This window comes from Pezoporus wallicus, unplaced genomic scaffold (genome assembly GCF_028554395.1).
Source record: "Pezoporus wallicus isolate ANWC-B61680 ecotype Strahan unplaced genomic scaffold, APGP_CSIRO_Pwel_v1 scaffold_13239, whole genome shotgun sequence".
Classification (NCBI taxonomy): Eukaryota; Metazoa; Chordata; class Aves; order Psittaciformes; family Psittacidae; genus Pezoporus; species Pezoporus wallicus.
This window is the reverse complement of record NW_026642052.1, coordinates 992,784-1,013,063: the sequence shown is the minus strand read 5'-3', so window position 1 is coordinate 1,013,063 and position 20,280 is coordinate 992,784. Positions and strand designations below refer to the sequence as shown.

The 20,280-nt window shown below is 41.0% G+C and overlaps 2 protein-coding genes across 3 annotated transcripts in view; both read right to left on the bottom strand.

Moving 5' to 3' along the window:
- The window catches only part of DOK7 (docking protein 7), a 63,731-nt gene extending 53,603 nt beyond the window's left edge, over nucleotides 1-10,128 (bottom strand). The window contains exons 1-4 of one of the 2 annotated variants that reach the window (XM_057426671.1): nucleotides 9,893-10,128; nucleotides 9,698-9,743; nucleotides 7,242-7,487; nucleotides 3,202-3,402 (exon numbers count right to left, since the gene is read on the bottom strand). In XM_057426671.1, coding sequence (XP_057282654.1) covers nucleotides 3,202-3,402; nucleotides 7,242-7,487; nucleotides 9,698-9,743; nucleotides 9,893-9,946 — 547 coding nt within the window. In that variant the 5' untranslated portion in view covers nucleotides 9,947-10,128. The remainder of the gene's footprint in view (nucleotides 1-3,201; nucleotides 3,403-7,241; nucleotides 7,488-9,697; nucleotides 9,744-9,892) is intronic. The other variant, XM_057426672.1, reaches the window with a different exon arrangement.
- A 2,142-nt stretch (nucleotides 10,129-12,270) lies between these two features.
- The window catches only part of HGFAC (HGF activator), a 45,534-nt gene continuing 37,524 nt past the window's right edge, over nucleotides 12,271-20,280 (bottom strand). The window contains exons 11-14 of the mRNA XM_057426680.1: nucleotides 19,607-19,746; nucleotides 17,333-17,473; nucleotides 16,116-16,264; nucleotides 12,271-13,672 (exon numbers count right to left, since the gene is read on the bottom strand). Of these exons, the coding sequence (XP_057282663.1) occupies nucleotides 13,502-13,672; nucleotides 16,116-16,264; nucleotides 17,333-17,473; nucleotides 19,607-19,746 (601 nt within the window). The 3' untranslated portion in view covers nucleotides 12,271-13,501. The remainder of the gene's footprint in view (nucleotides 13,673-16,115; nucleotides 16,265-17,332; nucleotides 17,474-19,606; nucleotides 19,747-20,280) is intronic.

Below are 20,280 nucleotides of genomic sequence, written 5' to 3'. Positions count from 1 at the left end.
TTAAAACTTGTCAATGGTTTGTTTTAATTCATCATATTAAAAAAGCAAACCCATGGGCAAACACATTGTCAAAAGGCACAATAACCAAAAATTCCTTCAAATTCTGTACTGTGTGTGAAAGCAGGGAGAAAGAGTCAGTCCATTCCCATGAATTATTCCTCCTAACAGGTGCCAGGCAATGCTAGAGCTTGAAGTCTTTTAGCTACAGGACAAGTTCAAACCATGGCAATTCAGTTCATGGTAATCATCATGTTGTTAAACCAGATTCTATCAATCCTGGCCTCATGCAAACCCCCTTTAAAAAGTGTCTCAGGCTGCTCTTCTTTCTGGTTAAAATTACAGCCAGTGTTCCTATTAGTGGCCATGATTACTAAAAAGAAGATAAGAATGTCTGCTGCCTACAGTAGGCCTAAGTAACATAAAGAAAAAAAGCTGCACATAAATAGAAATTATAACCTATGCAGCCCAGAGTCTTTCAAGAAATTCAGACATTGCCCCAGTTCAACCACTTTGACTGCTTCTTATTTTCAAATAAATTCCCATTCCTTATAGGTTTCCTCGTCTCCTCCTTTGGCCCTTTCAGATATGCTGGTAGTCACTTCTACTATTTCAGAATGACTTTTAAGAGCCACTTGCAGAAGTCTTAGAAAGCAGAAAGCACCTAATTTCATCAGAAAAAAAATCACAGAAATAATCCTGCTTATCCTGCAAATAGCAGCAGCATCATTTGCTCTTTCGAAGGGCACCACAGGTCCTCCAAGTTCCTCTCTTCTAGGAGATGCTGCTAGAAAACATGAGGCAGCTTCAAACTGCTAATGGAAGCTAATACTGAAGTACTTGAACATTAGAGAGCCTGAATTCTCACAGTGTTAACATGCCCTTTTATTACCCTACTTGAATTTTTTCACACTAACCTCCAAGTCAAGATTCTCCTGGCAACTGGTCTCTCTAATTGAGTGTAGTGCGCTCTAACTGAGCTAGCAACTTAGGAAACTGAAAGGCTCCTTTTTTCCAGCCCATTCCTCTAAGTCAACCTCTTAATTAACTCCTAGGCTCAGATGCCAGGCTTTTTGCAAACGGTATGCGTGACTGAGCTGCAGCTAGAGGAGCTGGGGGCAGAGAGAGCCAAATTTGCAGCTGTCAGGAGCAGAGAAAGTATTTTCTGATCTCTAACAGTACAATTCCGATATTAAGTTCAAAATGTAAACACTCTTTTTCCTACTTAAGAGTAAACTAGTGTTAAATGTCTTGAAAATGCACCTAGTTTAATGTTTGAAATCAGCATAATCTCAGATGGTTTCCTTCTGCCTGGATTGAGCACCAAAACCTTTGGAGTTGTACAAAACCTATAATGAGCAACTAATTGTAAATATAATTAAGCATTTTATATTTATGAAAAATCTAGTGAAGAAGCAAGGAATAGAAAGCTAAAACAGATTTCATATCCTTTAAGACATGACTTCTACCACAGGAATATCCAAAAGTAAGCTGTGCTTCTGTTTGGAGCTTCAGGGTTTTTTTATGGAGAGGAAAGGCAATCCAACCACAAGATTATCAGTTCCTTTTAGTATGGTATTTATTACAGTGGTATTTAAAACGCCACTTCACTAATCCTCTGCGTTCAGAGTTTCACAGGAAGAATGTGTGCAAAAATATAGTTTCACCAATAGAAAGTAATAAAAATATGAGTCCATTTCCAAGGTGCTGAATGGGACTGGCCAGTATAGATTTACAAAAGGGAGATAATGCCTAACCAGTCGGACAGTCTTTGATAAAATGACTGGTTTGGTGGATGCAGATTGTTCGCTGACTTCAGCAAGGAATTCAGCACCATCTCCTGTAATATATGAATTGACAGACAGATCAAGCACAGACCAGATAAGAGAACAGTGGAGTGGACTGGAGACTGGCTGAAGTGCCAGGCTGAAAGGGTTATGATGAGCAACGCAAAGCCAAGCTGGAGACCTGCTTTTCTTTTTTAAGAGAAAACTGATTTTTTTTTTTCTCACAAGCTGTAACACATTCTTCCAAATAGTGGAAAACCTTCTTTAACTGTAACCTCTGAATTAGGCAGGGAAAGATTTGAACCCAAATCTTCCACATTGAAAACAAGTGTCTTAAATCAGGAATCAGGATATAACTGTTGAGTCTATACTTACAATCTTTGTAACTCAGGTCTGTAATTTTCAACCAACAAAATAAACCCCCCTGGGGTAAAACAGTCAAAATAATTTCATTACCCTCTTCCCTAAATTTGGCTACAAGTCTCATGACAGAATAACTTTGGATGCTTAAACCTTTTACTTTTTCAGTTTGGTAATTGAAGAAATCCATTATTTCCACATTTCAGTATGCAAGTCAATCAATTTCACATCTACACTGGCAATCTGCATACCCACTCGCACTCAGATCTCATCAATTCAGCATGGCTTCAAACTTTTGAAGTTAAAACCTCGTTTTCTAATGATTTATATGATATTATACCAAGGCACTAATCATCTTTCCTTTCCTCTTGCATAATTCTTTGTGTTTATCTGAAGTGAGAGCGTGCACTAAACTGGACATTGGAACAAGAAATTACTCTGCCTCTAAATATACTTCTTAGCTACTAGGGTACAGAAATTAGCTTCAGCTTACTTGCTTGCTTTCATTTAGACCTCATAAATCTCATGGTCCCATAAAGTGACAAACCTACTAACAGAGAAAGGAACAGACAGAAGTTCCTAACTTTTAAGAGCTAGAAGTCCTCTATGGGATTTAGACATTTGCCTTTACACAATGAGAGCCTTGATGCCACCTGTAACCTCAAAGCTCTGTCTCATTTTCCCTCTGCAAACAATAAAATAATGGATCACAATTTAAGAATATGAACATTAAACTATTTTTATGTTTTGCCTGACAGAATCCATAAAATTTAATTCCCTTATTTTTACTTTGTGTCCAAGAACAATAGGTGACTGAACACCTGAAGAGCCACAAGGCAGTGTTCAGTCGGGATTCCACATAGTCACATTTTTACTGAACATCAGGGTTGAAGCCTGCAGAAATTTGCTCAGTAGAACAGACCCTCTGATAAGAGGCTGCCTGTATGGCAAAGCAGCACAGCTGGTTCTGCAATCTCCACTTGGAATGAGACTACCATTTACATTTCTACATGAGGTTTCAAACATCTTTTAGAAGACAAGTTCCACTTGTACTTACAGAAGCCGCACCTGGTACCCCCTTCAAAGATGAATCCATTTGGGACAGCTCCATACCGACGCAGATCTGAAAGCTTCCATTGCCCCATGACACTAGGAGGAACGTCTTTTACAAGGACGAGAATGTCATTGCAGAAATGCAGGGTAGCAGGCCCACTCTCTAGTTTAGTGCCAGGTGCTACAAAAACTTGAAATCTATGAACTATCAGATAAGGAAGAAAAAGAACATTACTATGGAAAACAGAAGGAAGGTACCATGACTTATGTGATATAAGTCATCCTATTCATCTGTGGTATGTGGACCAACCCCTGACCATACCATGAGGCTCTAGCATAAAGATTCTAAGCAGAGCCCAAACAGTCACATATGAGTACCTATAAACTCATTACTCTCTATTATGCCAGTCTGGGACAGGAAAATAACAAATTAAATTTATATAAATTTATATATATATATATATATATATATATATATATACACACACATAAAATTATTGATTTATCCTAACTCAGGCTATTCCCCATCTCAAATTAGTCAGTTATCCAGCCGACGCTTCAGTTACCTCTTCCATCCTTGCATCACCACATGAGTTTCTTTCCGTCTCCTTCTCTAAACAGCCTGTGCCCCTCCTTTTCTGAGTGCATGCACACACACACATAACACAGTGCCCAAGGAGCCCAAAAGCCAAGGCTCAAAGTAGTAGGCAAGTTCTAACCAGAGCTCTGTCACTGACTCATTTGCAGCCTTTAATAAACAGCTTCATTCCTTCCTTAGCAGTAAAATGGGGAAAAATTACGTTTTCCCACCTTTGAATCTTTTGGGAGTTGGTAATGGTAGATGCCCAGACATTTAAAATTACTAGGAAAGTAAGTGATTCATAGGTAATAAGCACCGTTAGATGTCAGTTAATTCTTCACATTTCACAGCATAAACTTCAAAAGACTGGAGAAGGAAAGGAAATACCCGTCCCATCCAATTTTACAAAATTCAGATTCAAATCCCAACTCCAGTATCCCCTATATTGCAAGAGTCTTTGCCTAAAGTAACAACTGCTCTAGGCTGGTCTCCCACCTTCTCCTCCAGAGCTGTTGCATTCTGAATTATAAGCTATTGGGTACACTTCAAGGGCTCAAATCTCACAGGGTTTCAAAAGGAGCAATTTAAGTGAGCAGGCACTTAATTCTCAAACAACTGCTTTGGCCTCCACTACTCCTTCAGTTTCTTTTCTCTTGTAATTAGACAATAAAAAGAAAGACAAAAATATGTCTTGGCACAGAGAAGCATCAGGACTGTTACATTTTCAGTCAGAGGCTTTCGGTAGAGCATTTATCAAGAAGCACAAAGATTTAGCTTTTGGTTATCCTTCAGAGATCATAAAAACAGCTACCTGCCTGTGAAATCTATAGGGTAAACTTCCAGGTAGTCTCGCTTCTTACAACCACCTTTCCCTGTTTCTTGCCTATACTTCTTCAAGCGTCATGAATATCAACTAGGTCTGAGTCTTGCTTCTCATCTAAACACTTGCTACATTCTTAGCTACCATCTTAGCTGTAAGTCAACTCCTCATCTATGACGTGCATTAGATAAGTTCCCTAAGGCTCCAGCAGAATTAGCCGCAAAGTCATTCGAGTGAAATGTGCAAGGAGACAGGGATAGATCTAACTAACCACAGCTCTACTTACAGCTTTGCCAGTAGTATTGCTAGGGAGCAAATCAGTAGTCACACGATGTCCCCTTTTGGGCACACAGTTGTTACACAACCTGGTTAAACATAAACTATGAAGAAGATATCAAAACCATCATGATGAATAACATTCAGTAAGGAATCTGATATCATTTCCAACCCCTCTGCTCAGCACTTCACTGGCAATTAAACCACAGGAGCAGAAGCATCAGTATTCTTTCTGCCTCATAAATGAGGAATGAAGTACACTCTTCATACAATCAGTTGTAAGTTACAAGAGCTGCTAAAACAAGGAGCTGCAGCTCAGATTCTAGACCCCTGTTAAAAAACAGCCTATCCAAATCTAAAGCCAAAGTTAAGGAAAAAAGAAACAGCAAACAGATCTGGACATGAAGCTTTTGCCATATGCTGCTTTCTTTGTAAATAGGACTTTTATTTTCAGTTCTCCCCAACCATCTACTTCTCCTTCTCTGAAAAAATAATGAATAAGATAAAAAGCTGACTATGACCACGAATAAAAGGTACTATTTAAGCTCCTAAATTCCTTTATCTCCTCCCAGCTAATCACTGACCTGCAGTATGCTAACTTCCTCAGAATGAGTTTGGGCTCAAGCACTCTTCTCACACCTGACCTGTGCCTCATCTCGCTTAATCCCAGTGTTTTTTCTGATCCTGGTTGTTTTATTCCAGGAATAACATCCACCTCACCTGCTAAAAGCAGATGGAAGATACAAGGAACTCCGGTGCAAATGCCTCCATTCTGTGGTCTTCATTCAAGAACAGGAACAACTCCTTTACTCCTTTCCCTCTCTTTCCTTTTTTTTTTTTTTTTTGCTTCCCAGACTCTGAGGTCATCTGTCCATAGTCTATTTTTATCATCCAGCAACCTTACTTCCAAGGCACGCAAAGGCAACCTTACTACGCTTCAAGAAAAAACACCAGCCACCATCCTCTCTTCAGCTAAGATTCCATTCTTTTCTATTTCTTCCTACTCAAACCAGACTCACATTAATTTGGCTTCTTTCTCCTAACTGAACCTTCACTCAGGGATGAAATCCTGAAACAAATTTCTGTACTCTGCTCTATCCTCCTTCCCCTAAGCTTTTTTTGGAATTGATGTTCTACAAATTATTGCCAATTCAACCAATTATACTTGGTTTCTTTCTTCTTAATTTCTTCACCTCCACACACGTTCTCTCCCACTATATCTTTACTTCATGGCTACACACATCATCATCTAATAGACTGTATTTCTGCCTCACTTTCCTTCAAAAACAAAAAGCAAACATCTTTGTTGCTGCTACACTGCCCCCTATCACAACCAGACTGAGATTAAATACTCTCTCTATCCCACCACTGCACCAGTGCAAGATCATGAAAGCCAGCCCTACCCTTGTATGCTGTAAATAGATCCTAAATCCAGTAAAGAAACAGAACCAGAACACAACACAGCTCCATCAGAGTGTATCAACTACTCCAGCTACTCGTGCCTGTATTGTTCAGAAACTATCTCTAACCTTTCGCCTTATGCAAGGCTTCATATTTGACAGCTCCAAGTGGTTCACCCATACATCTCTCTTGCGATACTTCTATATTTCATTACTGTAAAATTCCCACCATCTTTCTGTGTATGTACTGCAAAGGAATGAGTCCAGCAATGCAACAGATGGCAAAGCATATGTAACAAATGATTAAGATGGCTAATGTGCGTCTTCCCTACACCTACCCTCCTTCCCTAGTTATGACTAAACAAACATAAGACAGATACTGCGGATTACCAATATTACCAGTCTTTGTTCACCATTTTAGAGCTGCTAACCAAGAAAATAAAATAAAAGGATGCATAAGATTGAAGCTAGCTGGAAAGACTGTGTCTGATGACAGTCCTTATTGCAAGATGCCTCTTTCTGAAAGGGGACACCAGCAGTAATAAGCATTATAAATACAACTCCTGGTAGGCAGCTCAGAAAACTAGGATTAAACGAGTCAAGTGCAACTCAGGACTCTCCTCCTCTTAATTCAGGCTCCCTCTGAAACCTGTCGTCAAAATCCCTAAGTAAATTGCAGGACCAGAAATAGAAATCTGGTCACTTTGCTTCAAAGCTACACACTTTCAGTGCCAAAATCAAAACCCAAATGCTCCCACAATTAGCTGTCAGTACTGGGCAGTACCATGACCAAAACCTACCATAAGAGAGACCTGCTTTAAGATGCAAAGTGAAGACCAGTCTCTTCACTCTCAAATGAGTGACAGTCTTTTCCTTAACTATACTTCACTGTTTGCATTTTAGCTATGTTTTTGTTTGTCTTTTTTCCCCCAGAAGATAAAAACAAAGCATGATAAGATAAAGGTTACCTTCCCCCAAACTGTAGCGGATTCGTACATCCCACGCATACATTGTTTCCTTGTTCTCAAATCCCAGCATCACAACTTGAGAGAGACAGATGATTGCAAGCGTGTGATTCAAGCCCTCATAGGGTAGCCCAGGATCCAAGCCACAGATGTCTTCTAAGGTCATGCTGCTCCTCTCCTTATGCCCTTTTGCTCGTTCAGATTTATCCTTGTACACAAGCATGAGCAAACAGTCTAAAAGAAGCAAAACTGTCAGAGATGATGAGGCAGAATATAGAACATAACACATTTCTCAGTGCTGCTCTTCAATACAACGGTGGTTCACAAAGTCAGGGTCAGTCTAATAAGTCAGTGCAAGAACTCAATTTCCTTTTCCCACCCCATCCCTAAGTAGTTTGTAGCCCCTGCTTTTAGGGAGCAAACATTCAAGGCATGTTTCAAGGGCAATCTGCAGGCTCAGAAATAAGGAGGCAAGTAAAAAATCTTCCGGTTTACTTTCCAACAATCCAGTGGTTTCTCAGACAGTCTCTGGAGTGTGGGACTCATTCAATTCAGAGCATCAGAAGTTACACTACGATAGCTGTTCACGTTACCACCACTAAAGACCAAGAGGCTAGTGTCACCCGTATTTCCATCAGAACATGCTGAACCACAAATGAAATTCTTACAGTAGTTCACAGATTACTCAACTGCTAAATGATGAGCAGACTGCGTTGCCAGATTGTTGGTGTCAGCTCAAGTTTCCTACTTAAATGCTACACAGTAGCCATTGCTAAATAACCATTATGTGCCACAGCTTTCTGAAAGGAAAATATTTTCCCGTGTCACCATTTGCGTTTAACCCCTTCCTAGAGGTATTTATTACACTGTAACTATGCAGCAATTCGGGTGCCATGGAAAACGCACATTTCAGAAGCAGCCCCAAAAGACAAGAAAAAGTGGAGAGGCCTCCTCTTTTGCACTTCTAACAAGGGCTCTCTCTCCTCTTCCCCCTTCCTATCACATAGCACTTGGTTGTGCAATTAACGATCGGTATGGAAGCTGCTCCATCCACAGCTTAAGCTCCCCTGCATACCATAAGGAAAAAGCCTCCTGTGCACCATCTGATGAATGCTAGGGTGTGGTGCTCCAAGCCCTGGCAAGGTGCCCTGCACCCTCAGCCCAGCAAAGGATGCGCGTAACTCCAAAGAGGTGAAAAATGACCAAAAGACTGAACCCTCTGCTAGCGAAAGCAGAGCTCTGCATTGCCTAACAACTGTTTTCATCCACCTGTTAGCAAAAACAGCTGCGACAATGAGATTCAAGCATTCTGCAATACAGTTGTGTGTCTGAAGAAAGAACAGCTATGGTTTACAGAGCAAGAGAAGTAAATCACTGGAGGCTTTTTCTGGTAAACCTGGCTAATTTAGCTAGAATAAAATACTATTCCTGAGGAATAAGCCACAGGATCAGCCAGTAAGTTTTCAAAGCAAATTCCCTCATTTTCCCCCTTCAAACTTGTCTCACTTAGAAATCCAGGCCCGTGTTCACATGTCTAGATACTAGCTCTAGGATCTACAGATGCGGGGAAGTTTAACAAAGCCAGTTAAAACACAGGCATTTAAGACACTAACACACAACTGTAATGACCCAAGTACAGCGAGTTAGGTCTGAAGACTTTCAATTACTAAGAAATCTTTAGCCTACCAGCAACAACCTAGAAAAGACGCCTTAATCCATTCTGCAGCAGTGCAGATTCACATTTTCTATGTGGAAAATATATACTTTCAGGCCCAAATGTGTTCTCTGTTAGGAACAGTTAGGGAAACCTGAAACCTACTTTTGCATCTCCAGCAGTAAAATGCTGGCTTTGAATAACATTTTCAATTTCCTCTTCAGAAGCAGGGAAGTGATTTTTTTTTTTTTTTTTAATTCAAAATGTCATTTTATTTTTAAATCGAAGTGATATTTTATGTCAAAATACTGATCAAAAATACCTACGGAGCTTACAATGCCAGCTTTTTTTACAGCCACCAATCACCCTGAAGAATAAACGGGATCCAAAACCAAAGAACTGTGCCTTGAGAAGTCACCTTTCCCGATGGTTTTAGTCAGCGCCTGGTATTAAACTACTCCAACCCGACACCCGGGCACCACTGGCAGCCCGAGGGACAACGTTACACCGGGCACTGGCCGCGGTGACTCCGGGGGGCTCCGGCGGTAGCCGACTCCTATTTCTGTCCGCCTGTTTCGTTGCCAGATAATTTACTGCCCGCTCCCCCGATTAAATAAGACAAAAAAAACAAGAGGAAAGAGCAACGACGGCTTGAGGGGAGACCCGTCGAGGGTGATCTCCGGCGGCTGCGAACCTCGAAGGGAGCCCTCTGAATCCCTGCCCTCGGGAACCCCCAGCCGCGGGCGGGGGAGGGAGGGACACCCCGGCACCTGCCTTCCCTCCCCCGGGACAGGCCCCCTCTTACCTGCCACCGGGGAGGGCTTGCGCAGCACCAGCCACCTACTCTTCCACTGTAACGAGAGGCAAAAGGAGAGGGTTAGCCAGGGCCGGAGGAGGGAAGAGCGGGCTCTTTCCCTTCCTGGGGAGGGGGCTGTCGGTGGGGGACCCCCGGCCCCAACCCGCCGCGGGGCCGGGCCCAAGGGGCGCTGCGAGCAGGGACCTTTTTTCCATCTCTCAACTTGACGTGACCCTCCACCAGCACGGAATCCGTCATCTTCAGTCATGATTCCGGACAGCTGCACCCGGCTCGCTGCTCCCTCCCCGCGCTCTGGACCAGGGGTCACTTTCAAAATAGCTTTATTAGGTCCCCGCACAGGCACAGGGAGCTACGCGGGCGAGCGGCCAGCGCGGCCCTGCCCTCCTCGGCGCCCCCGGCCCCACCGGGCAGTGGGGCGGGCAGGGGAAGGGGGAAGCCTCTGGCTGAAGGGAGAGGGGGTCCCGGGAAGCTTTTCCTTCTTTCTTTATTCATGTATTGTACCGCGATATTGGGGGTTAATTAATTGTGACTATTTTTCCTGCAGGGTGTCGGTAGAGGGAAGTACAAGGGGCGCACCCAGAGCTCCACAGCCCCTCGACGGCCGCCCCGCCGACATCCTCGGGTGCGACCCTGGGCAGGCGCCGACCCCACTCCTCCGCCCTAACCCCGCTCCGGGCTTTGCCTCTGACCGCTGAGCAGCCCGGAGGCTGGGGGCGGTGGGAAAGCCCGGACCGGATCTGCGCGCCCTCTGCCTCCGCGGAGCGGGGCCTGGCGCCGGCGGGCAGAAACACCCCTTTTCCCCCACCCCTCTTACAATGCCCAAATTCCTCTTTCCAAACCCGTAATTACTGCTCCCCTCGCCTCCCAGAAGACATGCAGCCAACTACCCCGGATAAAAATACTCCCTTTTTCCCCCCCTTTTCTTTGTAACGCAACTGTCACAAGATAACAACCCACTTACACCAAACCCAGAGCAGCTACAATTAACAGAATAAGATGTGTTAATGATGTCCTCGGATTTATTTCAACCAGCAATGGACTAATTAGAGTCCATTATTCTAAAAATACTCCTACTGCATCTTATTTGATGGTAATTATTTCTTCAGCTTTTTTTTTTATACAGCACATTTTTCTTTCAATAGCATAATAGAAGGGGTTTTTAGATGTTTGCATTTATTTCTTCCCTTTGAGTTGGTCAGTTTGCAGGGAATAACATATAATTTAATAAAACCATTTTTAAGTGTGTTTCATAATGAATTAGGGAGGTGTTTGTTCAACTGGCTTTGCATTCAAATTCAATTTCAGTGTAAGTGTTAGGAAAAATACCAGATAAAATTTCACTAGGAAGTTTAGATTGGCTTTTCATTTTAACCAAAGCCATAAACACTCAAAGGGAAGAGAAAAATACAGAGGTTAAGTTTCTATGGGGTAATGCTCCACAGAAAGCCAGGAGGCAGAAGGTGCTGAAGTGCCCCATGGGAATGTGGTCAATGTCAGGGGTGTGAGAGGTCAGGCAAGGACCTCTTGCTTAACCTAAATGTTTACTTGCTACCCCTAGGCTGGCTTTATGTACTTAATACAGTGTTAGTAGCTGCACAGCAGATGCTTAAATGATGAACTTTAGTTCCACCAAATCAATGCCACAAAATAATTTTAATGCATTCAAAGTATGACAATATTGACTGAAGATTTATCATTTAGACCTTTGAGGGCAGAAAATAGACTGTCTCATCTTATGAACATTCAATATGTTTTAAAAAATGTGTTATTTATTGTACTGATGTTGCTGTATACTGATATGAGCAGCATAGATTTTGAAAATGGGACAGCTAAAAAGCTCTACGCAACGTTATCAGAAACAGCAGTCTAACACCTTTCCTGTCAAACAGCTGCCTTCTTTACAGCAAAAGAAGGCTGAGAGAATACATATAACACGCCAGATTAAACGCATGTACAGGGGATGGATATTAATTTCAAAGTGAAGCTGAAGTCACAGAACAGATATGGATGTCCAGAATGGCATAAGCTTTCTGTGGAAACCTGTTCCAAATGAATCCTTTCCAAAGAAGAGTAAATAGCTCCTTCATGGTGATTTAATACTTGTCTTTCAGCAGCAGGTACTGTTAGTCTTGTTGCACAGTCACATTCATTTTATGGAGTTAAGCAAGCCAGGCTCATACTGCAAAGGGGCAGGAAGGCAAAGCCAGACAACAAGTCTTCAGCTTGTTTTGGAATCAAGACCCCAGAGGTGGATCTCATTTTCTCAAGCTAGTGTTTAGTGCGTCAGAAAAATGAATTGAAGACTTTGATCTGAGCATTCGCGGTATTCACAGCTGAAAATCACATCCAAGCACTTACACTAAGTGCTGGAAACTTGTGCAGCGCTTGCATAAAACTGGGAGCACCACCAGATGAAATAGATCCTTTACGCAGAACTTTTCCAATGCCTTCCAGCACAGAAAAGTGTCATTTTTCTACCAGCTTGAAACCTGTTGAACAACCTACAGAGGGATTCAAAGATCTAATTGTAACTTTATCCATAACAGATTAAGTCCAAGAAACAGAGGGTAAAACCTTTTATTAAACAGTTTACATCATTTATCTAGATAACTTTGTTATACATTTGCACTTAAACAAATTCAGGTTTTGGGTATTTTTCCTTACAAAGTTTCTTTTAACTGCAGAAATCATTTACCACAACTAAGGAGCCCATGAAGATGCTGCCAATACTACAAAATAAAACATATCTCTGAGTAACTAGGCACCAAAATTATCTATCTTAAAACACAGCTTTGCTTGAAACAACAGCAGAATTAAAAACGTTCATTTTCAGAAGAAATACAATTCACATTGACACTTCAAAATATACACATCTGACCTGGCTAAAGGTTCCCTGTATTAATAATAATAATAATAAAAAATAAAAGTTGTAGTTTTCCATTCTTTATACAATGATTTTTTTTTTTTAATTGAATCATTTTCTGCCCTTATTTTGGTAACAAAGCTGAATCCACAGCCTCTCAGTAGCTATATATTGTAATAGTTTCTTTGATTGTTCCCATAACAATTCCATAGACCATGACAGCGAAGCCTGAGGTTTATGAGATCACCAAATCCTCAAGGAAAATGCTGAGCTGCTCCCCCAGCCATCCAGTTTAAAAATCTTTTAAGAGAAACCTCCTTTCTGAATTACCTAAACAGTTGAACAACCTGTTAATACAAAACCTAAGACACCTTCAAAACACTGTCAAATTGAAGAAATATTTAGGCATTTATCATTAAGGTGAAGTGTTTCCATTGCTGTCCTCAGGGTGAGGAGCAGCTCACAGCCTGCAGAAGGTCCTGACTATCGGCCTGAAATCAGGTGCTCCGACTCCCAGCATTATTCAGCAAGCTTTGTGTTCTCAGAAAGCGTTGTGTTAACCTTGCTGGAAGACTGCACACCAGATTCAACAGAGCTCTGAAGCATGGTCCTGATTTTATGCTCATGGAACATAAAAATACGCTTACATGTTTGGTTGAATCAAAACCTAAACCCCCTGGTTTTTCCCCAGAACTGGTTTGTTGCAGCTAGCTGAGGAGCACCTTCATCTTGATCTACTGGTGTCTCTCAACCTGAAATTCAAGAGATCACTTCTGAAGGGAGGGAATTTCATTTCTAGCACCGGTTTGGAATTGCTAAGAATTACCATGACAGTTACCATACTGTAACTTGTAGTACAATATTTATGCCACTTTAATGAAACCAAAAGACCCCTGAACCCTGCTTCAAAGGTTAAGATATTCAAGTGTTCAACTAGCTTTTCTAGGGGCTATTTTCTCATTAATCCACTTTACATAGTTCGTCACTCGTGTATATACTCCAGGCTTGTTGACTCTGCCACAGCCATCTCCCCAGCTGATAATCCCATAGAGGTAAGAGATTTCACTTTCCTCACAGGCCAGAGGTCCACCAGAATCTCCCTGTGTTAAAAGTGAATAAAAAATTATCTAATTTGATAAAAAGCAGTAAGAAAAAGATCAGTTCAGGAAAGTCCTAAATTAAGAATGTTTGAATGTGAGATGTTAACTAAAAAGAAGATATGGAAGTAGTGGTCTACTGAAGTTTCATTATAAAACAGAGTTTTTTTAGACATACTTCTAATATAATGGTGGGGGGGTTAATTCTGCATAGAAAGAAAGAGTCAAAATATCAGATTTTGTTTAAAAACCTGAAACATTTTTATATTCAGACACCTACTGAATACTATGATTGATTAAGATCACTTTCCATGGGAGTAAAGAAGTCTTTGAGGCTTAGGCTATGTTGTAATATGGGCCCTGCATGTTATGTAAGGCAAAGAATATCTGGCAAGTTTCTCAGTGCAGTTTATTGCAGCTCCCATGGAGAGTTGGAGATCATGGAAGTTTTCATGATTTCATCATTCAAAGAAAGGTGTCACATACATACACACTTCTCCACGTGACTGTGAGATGCTATAAGTTTATGTGGCATATGGGGTTTCTTGCATCTGTTGAATTTGATGCTACTGAGCATTTACCTAGCTGTTAAAACCATAAACTGAAAATAAGACCAAACCAATGTTTGATGACACACTGCTCTGAGGTTGACTTCTACAGAAATGAAAGTCTTGGAAATGAGAGGAAAAATGTGACTTAGTAAACACTACTGGTGAAAGGAACCAGCACTCTACTTGTCTGAGACTAAGGAGACATACATTTTTATCCTATTTAAAAGGAAACACCTTAGGAGCAAAGTAGGTAAGGAAATTATGTTGCCTTTATACTAGGACATTTCTGTGGTAAATGAGGGACAACAAATGAAATTGTGCATCTGAGATCAATTTACTTCTCAGAACTTGCTTATTTCTCCACAGATCATCTTATTGATGGCAATTTTGGTATCTGGTACACTGATTAAACAAAAAAGTTTCTGATAAAATCTTTAAAAATAACCAAGCAGAACACATTATCTGCTTGTTCTTCTTGGTCTTGAAGTATTTTAATACACAACAGATGGTTTATAATTTAATTTACCAGGCATATATTAAGAAAACTCAGAGGTCAGCTACATTTGTTGTGACATTAGAGGTTTATGCTGTTTGTCCTTAGACCACACTAAAAGTCTGCCAAAAGACTTGTCACCAAAAAAAAATGAATTACTGATTCACTTATAATGATTTCATGTCATGAGCACTGTTCTTCAGCAACATCACTGACTCTTCATCACTGTTTCTCAGACTTCACAACTCTCTCCAGACTACTCGTCTTGTGCAGCTCCTCTCTCCTTCCCTCTTCTTTCTTCTTTCTGCCTCTCATTCCTGATCAACTCTGTTTTTCCAGGGCAGGGAGTGAGAATGGGGTACTGTGCTGTATCTTTTATTTGTGCTTCCTGGATAAGGCAAGGAAGACTGGCCAAGGAAAGTAGCCTCTAGTTCTCTGGTGAGTATGAACACTTGCAGCCAATAACTAGAATCAATTCCCAGCTCTGGTTCAGAAGCCTTGAGCCACTGCTGGCTGCTGCTATTTCACTCTTGACACCTTTCTTTGGACACTTTTATGATCTCTATAGGGGTTCCAGCACACAGCATACATTATATTCTTCACTTTACATAATCTCACTGCCATCTATTAGCTATGTGCTGCCTGTTCCCACATTTATTTTAGTAGAGAATAACCTTCAAAATGAACTCTAGGTAAAACCTTAAGGTTTACGTAAGGACTAATCTGATCCTTCATTTAAAAATATTTTCATCTATCACCACAACAATTCTGCACTCTTATTCAGAACCAAGGTGTGATATAACTAAAAAAGGCATGCAAAGCAGTAAAAGCATGAGGTCATTTCATGAAGGACTGAAGTCATGAAACACCGTTTCCAACTGACTGATACTCTATACCATTAAATCCCACCTCATTAAATACTAACCTCAGCTCCTTCCTCCTCCAAACCCCACCACTGCTCTCCAGCTCCTACCCAGGTATCCTTATTTTTATTCAGGTAAGAGGCAGAAGCAGCTCAGGGATTTGGCTCCACACAAGTTCATGCTGCTTGGCCTGCCACAACTTCCCTGCCAGCTGCCCAGCAAACCATTGCCATCCCACTGCAAGCTCAGCCAGGGGTTAAAGCAACTCACTACACACTCCAGTGTGTAGCCATGACCTTTTATGAAGGTAGGAGGAATATAACACCCTGGAGGTCTTGCCCTTCTGTAGAACTGAATTGACACCAGATTACAAACCAAAGACAGAAGCAAGGTGGTGCAGTCACATAAGTTGTCTTTTCTTTAGGAACCTTTCTTTTCTTTGGGAACACTTTAATGTCAAAAGTGAGCACTGTACCACTGCGATATTTCTGGCAATAATATACATTTCTATTATCTGCAGAGAAAACTCACAGCGTTACCTGACAAGCATCAGATTTGCTATCAAAGTAGCCAGCACAGAACATATTTTCAGTGATTTCTGCTCCATAAATTTCAGGACTTCTGCACTTTTCCTCAGGAATGATTGGAATCAGTGTTTCTTGCAGGATATCTGAATAACCAGATACATCTTGAAAAAAATAACCCAGAGAGGAAAAGAAAGTCATTTTTTATTGAATGTGAAGAGCATGACATGGAAGCATACTGCACAATAGAACATATAAACACACTTAGCACATCCCAGTTGTATTGTGTGGTGGATCTCTTTAAAAAATAATTATTTTTCTAATGATCAGATCACTTTCTGCTCCTTCAGTCAGACTCCATGCTCTTTAAAATAACAGTATTCCATGTTAAGTCATTAATCCACTTCATATTCTCTCATTTTCTAGAGACTCATGAACAGTCTCTCAGAACTCCTGTCTTCTCCTCTTTCCAGATGTGATATTAAATCATCAATTTATTAAAAGTTCCATTACCTCTTTTTGCCTTTAAGTACACATTTAGATCAAGACAACATTTGCTCATACTAAATCTCTAACCAAAATTAGGCAGCCAACTCCCCCATCTTTCTCATCTGTCTACATCAGTTTCTGCCATCTGCACATCAAAGCAACACAGCCAAGCAGGAGGTTCATAATCCTGAAATTCCTCATCTGGATGGATAGGATGTATTTTTCCACCTTTCTCAAGCTGAATGTAAGCACTTCTTAGTCCAAAGTCTGGCCCTCTCCTGTAGATGTTTCCAAAGTTAATTACCGGTGAAGGTGAAGATCTCCTCCATTATAGACCTAGTATGCTGATTGTGTATGTTTTGCAGGTTTTGGCATCTATCTTGAGAAACCAGAGGTAGGGTTCATTCAACTAACATGTCAAGTCTTCGGACCTATAACTAAGCCACTTGCTCCCCTCCCAGTCCACGAAGATCTAGCTAGCTCATAGCTCAGCTCATCCTAAAATAAACACAAACATTTGGTCAAAGGAACCACACTCCAAATTCCAAGAACTACAAAGGAAGTTCAGGGTGACTATTTCAAATGCAAATGTTGTAAACATCTAAAGGTATGTAGGAAGATTCCCACCAGAAGTCTCTTGGAAAATATTTCACAAAACTATCAGTTATATAACACATACTTCAGCATTATTTTTTAGATATCATATTTTTTTTTACACAGACACCAACTCTTGTTTTACTCACTCTCATGCCTGTGTCCCCATCCAGAAATCTGACATTTGAACTGATCAGGGAAAACAGTGCTACTTTCCGGCAAGCAGATGGGCTGAACAAACTGGGACTTGACGGCACAGCGTTGGCCATTCTTCTTAAGCTTAATCAAAGCTGCAGAACAGAAAATATAGGAGGAACAAAGTGATTGTTCCCTTTCTTTAATGGGATTGGCAGCAATGGGTCTCAGATACAACTTTAATTATCCCCTAAGCCTTTCTTAATTAAGATATTTCAATCAAAGACAGACAGGCTCATCTCAACAGCACCTCATTTCACCACAAATTGAAGGCTGAAAGATTCAGCTACTCCCCTTGTGGGAATATTTACTTTATGCTGTGCTCACTGAGCAGATTTTGCTTCACTGCCTTTGTAGAGAAGATAGAAAATACATATGTCTCCTCCCACCTTAAAGTTAAATAACCATGACATATCCACAACTTTCAGCTGAAATAAGTGGGATGTGCAAGTGCTCACTGCTTCTAAAAGTCTGGCCACCTGCCTAATTCCGATTTGATTTGAAAAATAATTACTGCAAGAGCTGGTGTATTTAATGCTCTGTTATCAAGGAGTTCAGCAAAATTCAACATCTTGAAAATTAATGAATAGAAAAATCAGGATATTTCAAAACCAAGCTTCTGAAAGCTACAAAGAGTTACACAACCTGCACAACTTTTACTATCACTCCATGGGGCTGAAAACTGTAAATGCAGAGCTGTGCAGCATCATGAGCTTGGTACTGAAAGATGTCAAAAATAGGAGAAATGTTGGTTTCCCTGCAGCAAATCCCCTGCATTTGGCTGTAGAGCGACAGAGGGGTCATTGTGTTTGGAGTAACAAGAGCAGCATGTTGGGTTTAGGCACACTAGGCAAAGAGGACAGAGCTATGAGATGGATATGCCTGTTAGTCTTATTTCTCTACTGACTACAATTTTTGGCCATTGTGGAACATGTAAAGAGCATCTCACAAGCTGAGAAGCCCACACAAACCATGCTCAAATACTCAGCAGCTTTCCCTTCCTCACCTACCTCCTCTTCCCCACCAACTCTGCCTGCTCCCGAATCCCCTGAAATTCCCAGCAAACACTCATGTGGTAGTTGTTTCCTTTCGAAAAGCATTTTCAGCAGGAAATAACTCTTCTGCTGTATCAGTAGAAACCATTGACAGGGCAAAACATGCCCCCACAGCTTCCCCTCACACTCCCCCAATTTCTACCCGCTTGTTTTTGCAATTAGGCTCATCTTAGGCACTCCATGTTCAGCTGACCCTAGATCTGGATACTGCGCATTAGTGAGGCATGCCAAATTTGAGTGTAATTTCAAAGGTTAGGAGATCTCAAAGTGCCAACAATGGTTTGCACCAGGATATCTCAGAGCAGAGTAATACCCGCATCCAGTTCGTCTCGTGGTACATTGTGACAGAGCTCCCACCAACACAGATTCTGAATGCTTTTTGCTACAGAGTAAAAAATATTCACCACCCAGGAGCAAAAAAAGCCAGCACATGCCTCACCTAGAACATCCCCAATGCCGTAGTCTCATAGACAAAGTGCTCATGCAGCTTGACACCCTGGGGTGATGTACCACCTTCCACAAGAGCAGATCAGAAGATAAGAAGCAAGTTGCTGATCTATTGTCATTCTGACTAATATTATAAGGTCAATCAGAAGGGCATTTAACTTTTGACTGATAAGACAGCTGATTTTTAAATCTCTCTCAGTGTAAAAAGTGACTCTTAGTAACACAGATTTTCAGAGCAGATGGGGTTATTATATTCATCTAGTCAGATCCTCTATACAATACAGACAATAGAATTTTACCAAGTAATTCTTGCATCAAGCCCACAGTTTCTGGTTCAGCTGAAAAAATGCCTAATCGCACAAAGACTTGAAGTGATGATGAATCTGCCATGCATCTAGGTAAATTGCTCCAAAACCTAATTATCATAATTAGTTAAAAATTGCAATTTATTTCTCATCTGAATTTGTCTTGCTTTCAGATGCTGTTATAACTCTGGTAGAACTAAGAATCCCCTGCTCTTGAAAGCCTTTCCTAATAGCTATGATTTGTCCTTGCCCATAGCTGGGGGTGGGGATTGGAACTAAATGATCTTTAAGGTCCCTTCCAACCCAAACTATTCTACAATTCTACGATTTTTCCACTATGAAGGTAGTTTTTTGACAAATCAACTAAACTTAAAACAAGCTGAGTAAATAGAAAATAAAATTTTGAAACAAAAATACTCACCAATATCATGTTCAGTAGGGTTGAACACAGAATACTGAGGATGCAAGATGTATTTCTCTATTTCAAATGTTTGTGTTACATCGGTTGTTTTATTAAATATATGCTGACCCAGAACTACTGTAATAGTGGATTTTAGTGGACTGTAATAGAAAAGAGAACAAGCAGTTCTGTGATTAGCAAGACAAAGGAAAGCTATTTTCCAATGGCTGCATATCCCTTGAACTGTTATAACCTCAGCCCCCCATCACATCCATTATTTGCCCTCTCATAATGCCTTGGCTTGTTTCCCAGGCTTCATACCTGTTGGGGCTAGGAAAAAGATGATTAATGTTACAGTGAGTCCCAGGCTCTGTGGGTCCAGATTAACCTAATTAAAGGCTGTTGCTCCTTGACAGAAGGAAAAGGCAATCAGAGGTTCTGCTGCCCAGCTGCTGTCTGGCTAACAAGCACCGTTGAGGGCTATAAACCCTTCTTGTTCTAGAAACCTAACTGAGACAACTTTGGCCAGATATTGCCAATGTGTACAAAAATTACTGGGGAAGGAATGGGGACCGAAAGATGAGGCAGGATGGATACCTCATTTCTCTGGGAAACCAAGACCTTAAAAACACCATAGCCATGTGTCAAGATTTTAAAAGCGCTCACAAATTGACAGCTCAGGAACATCTGGGCAG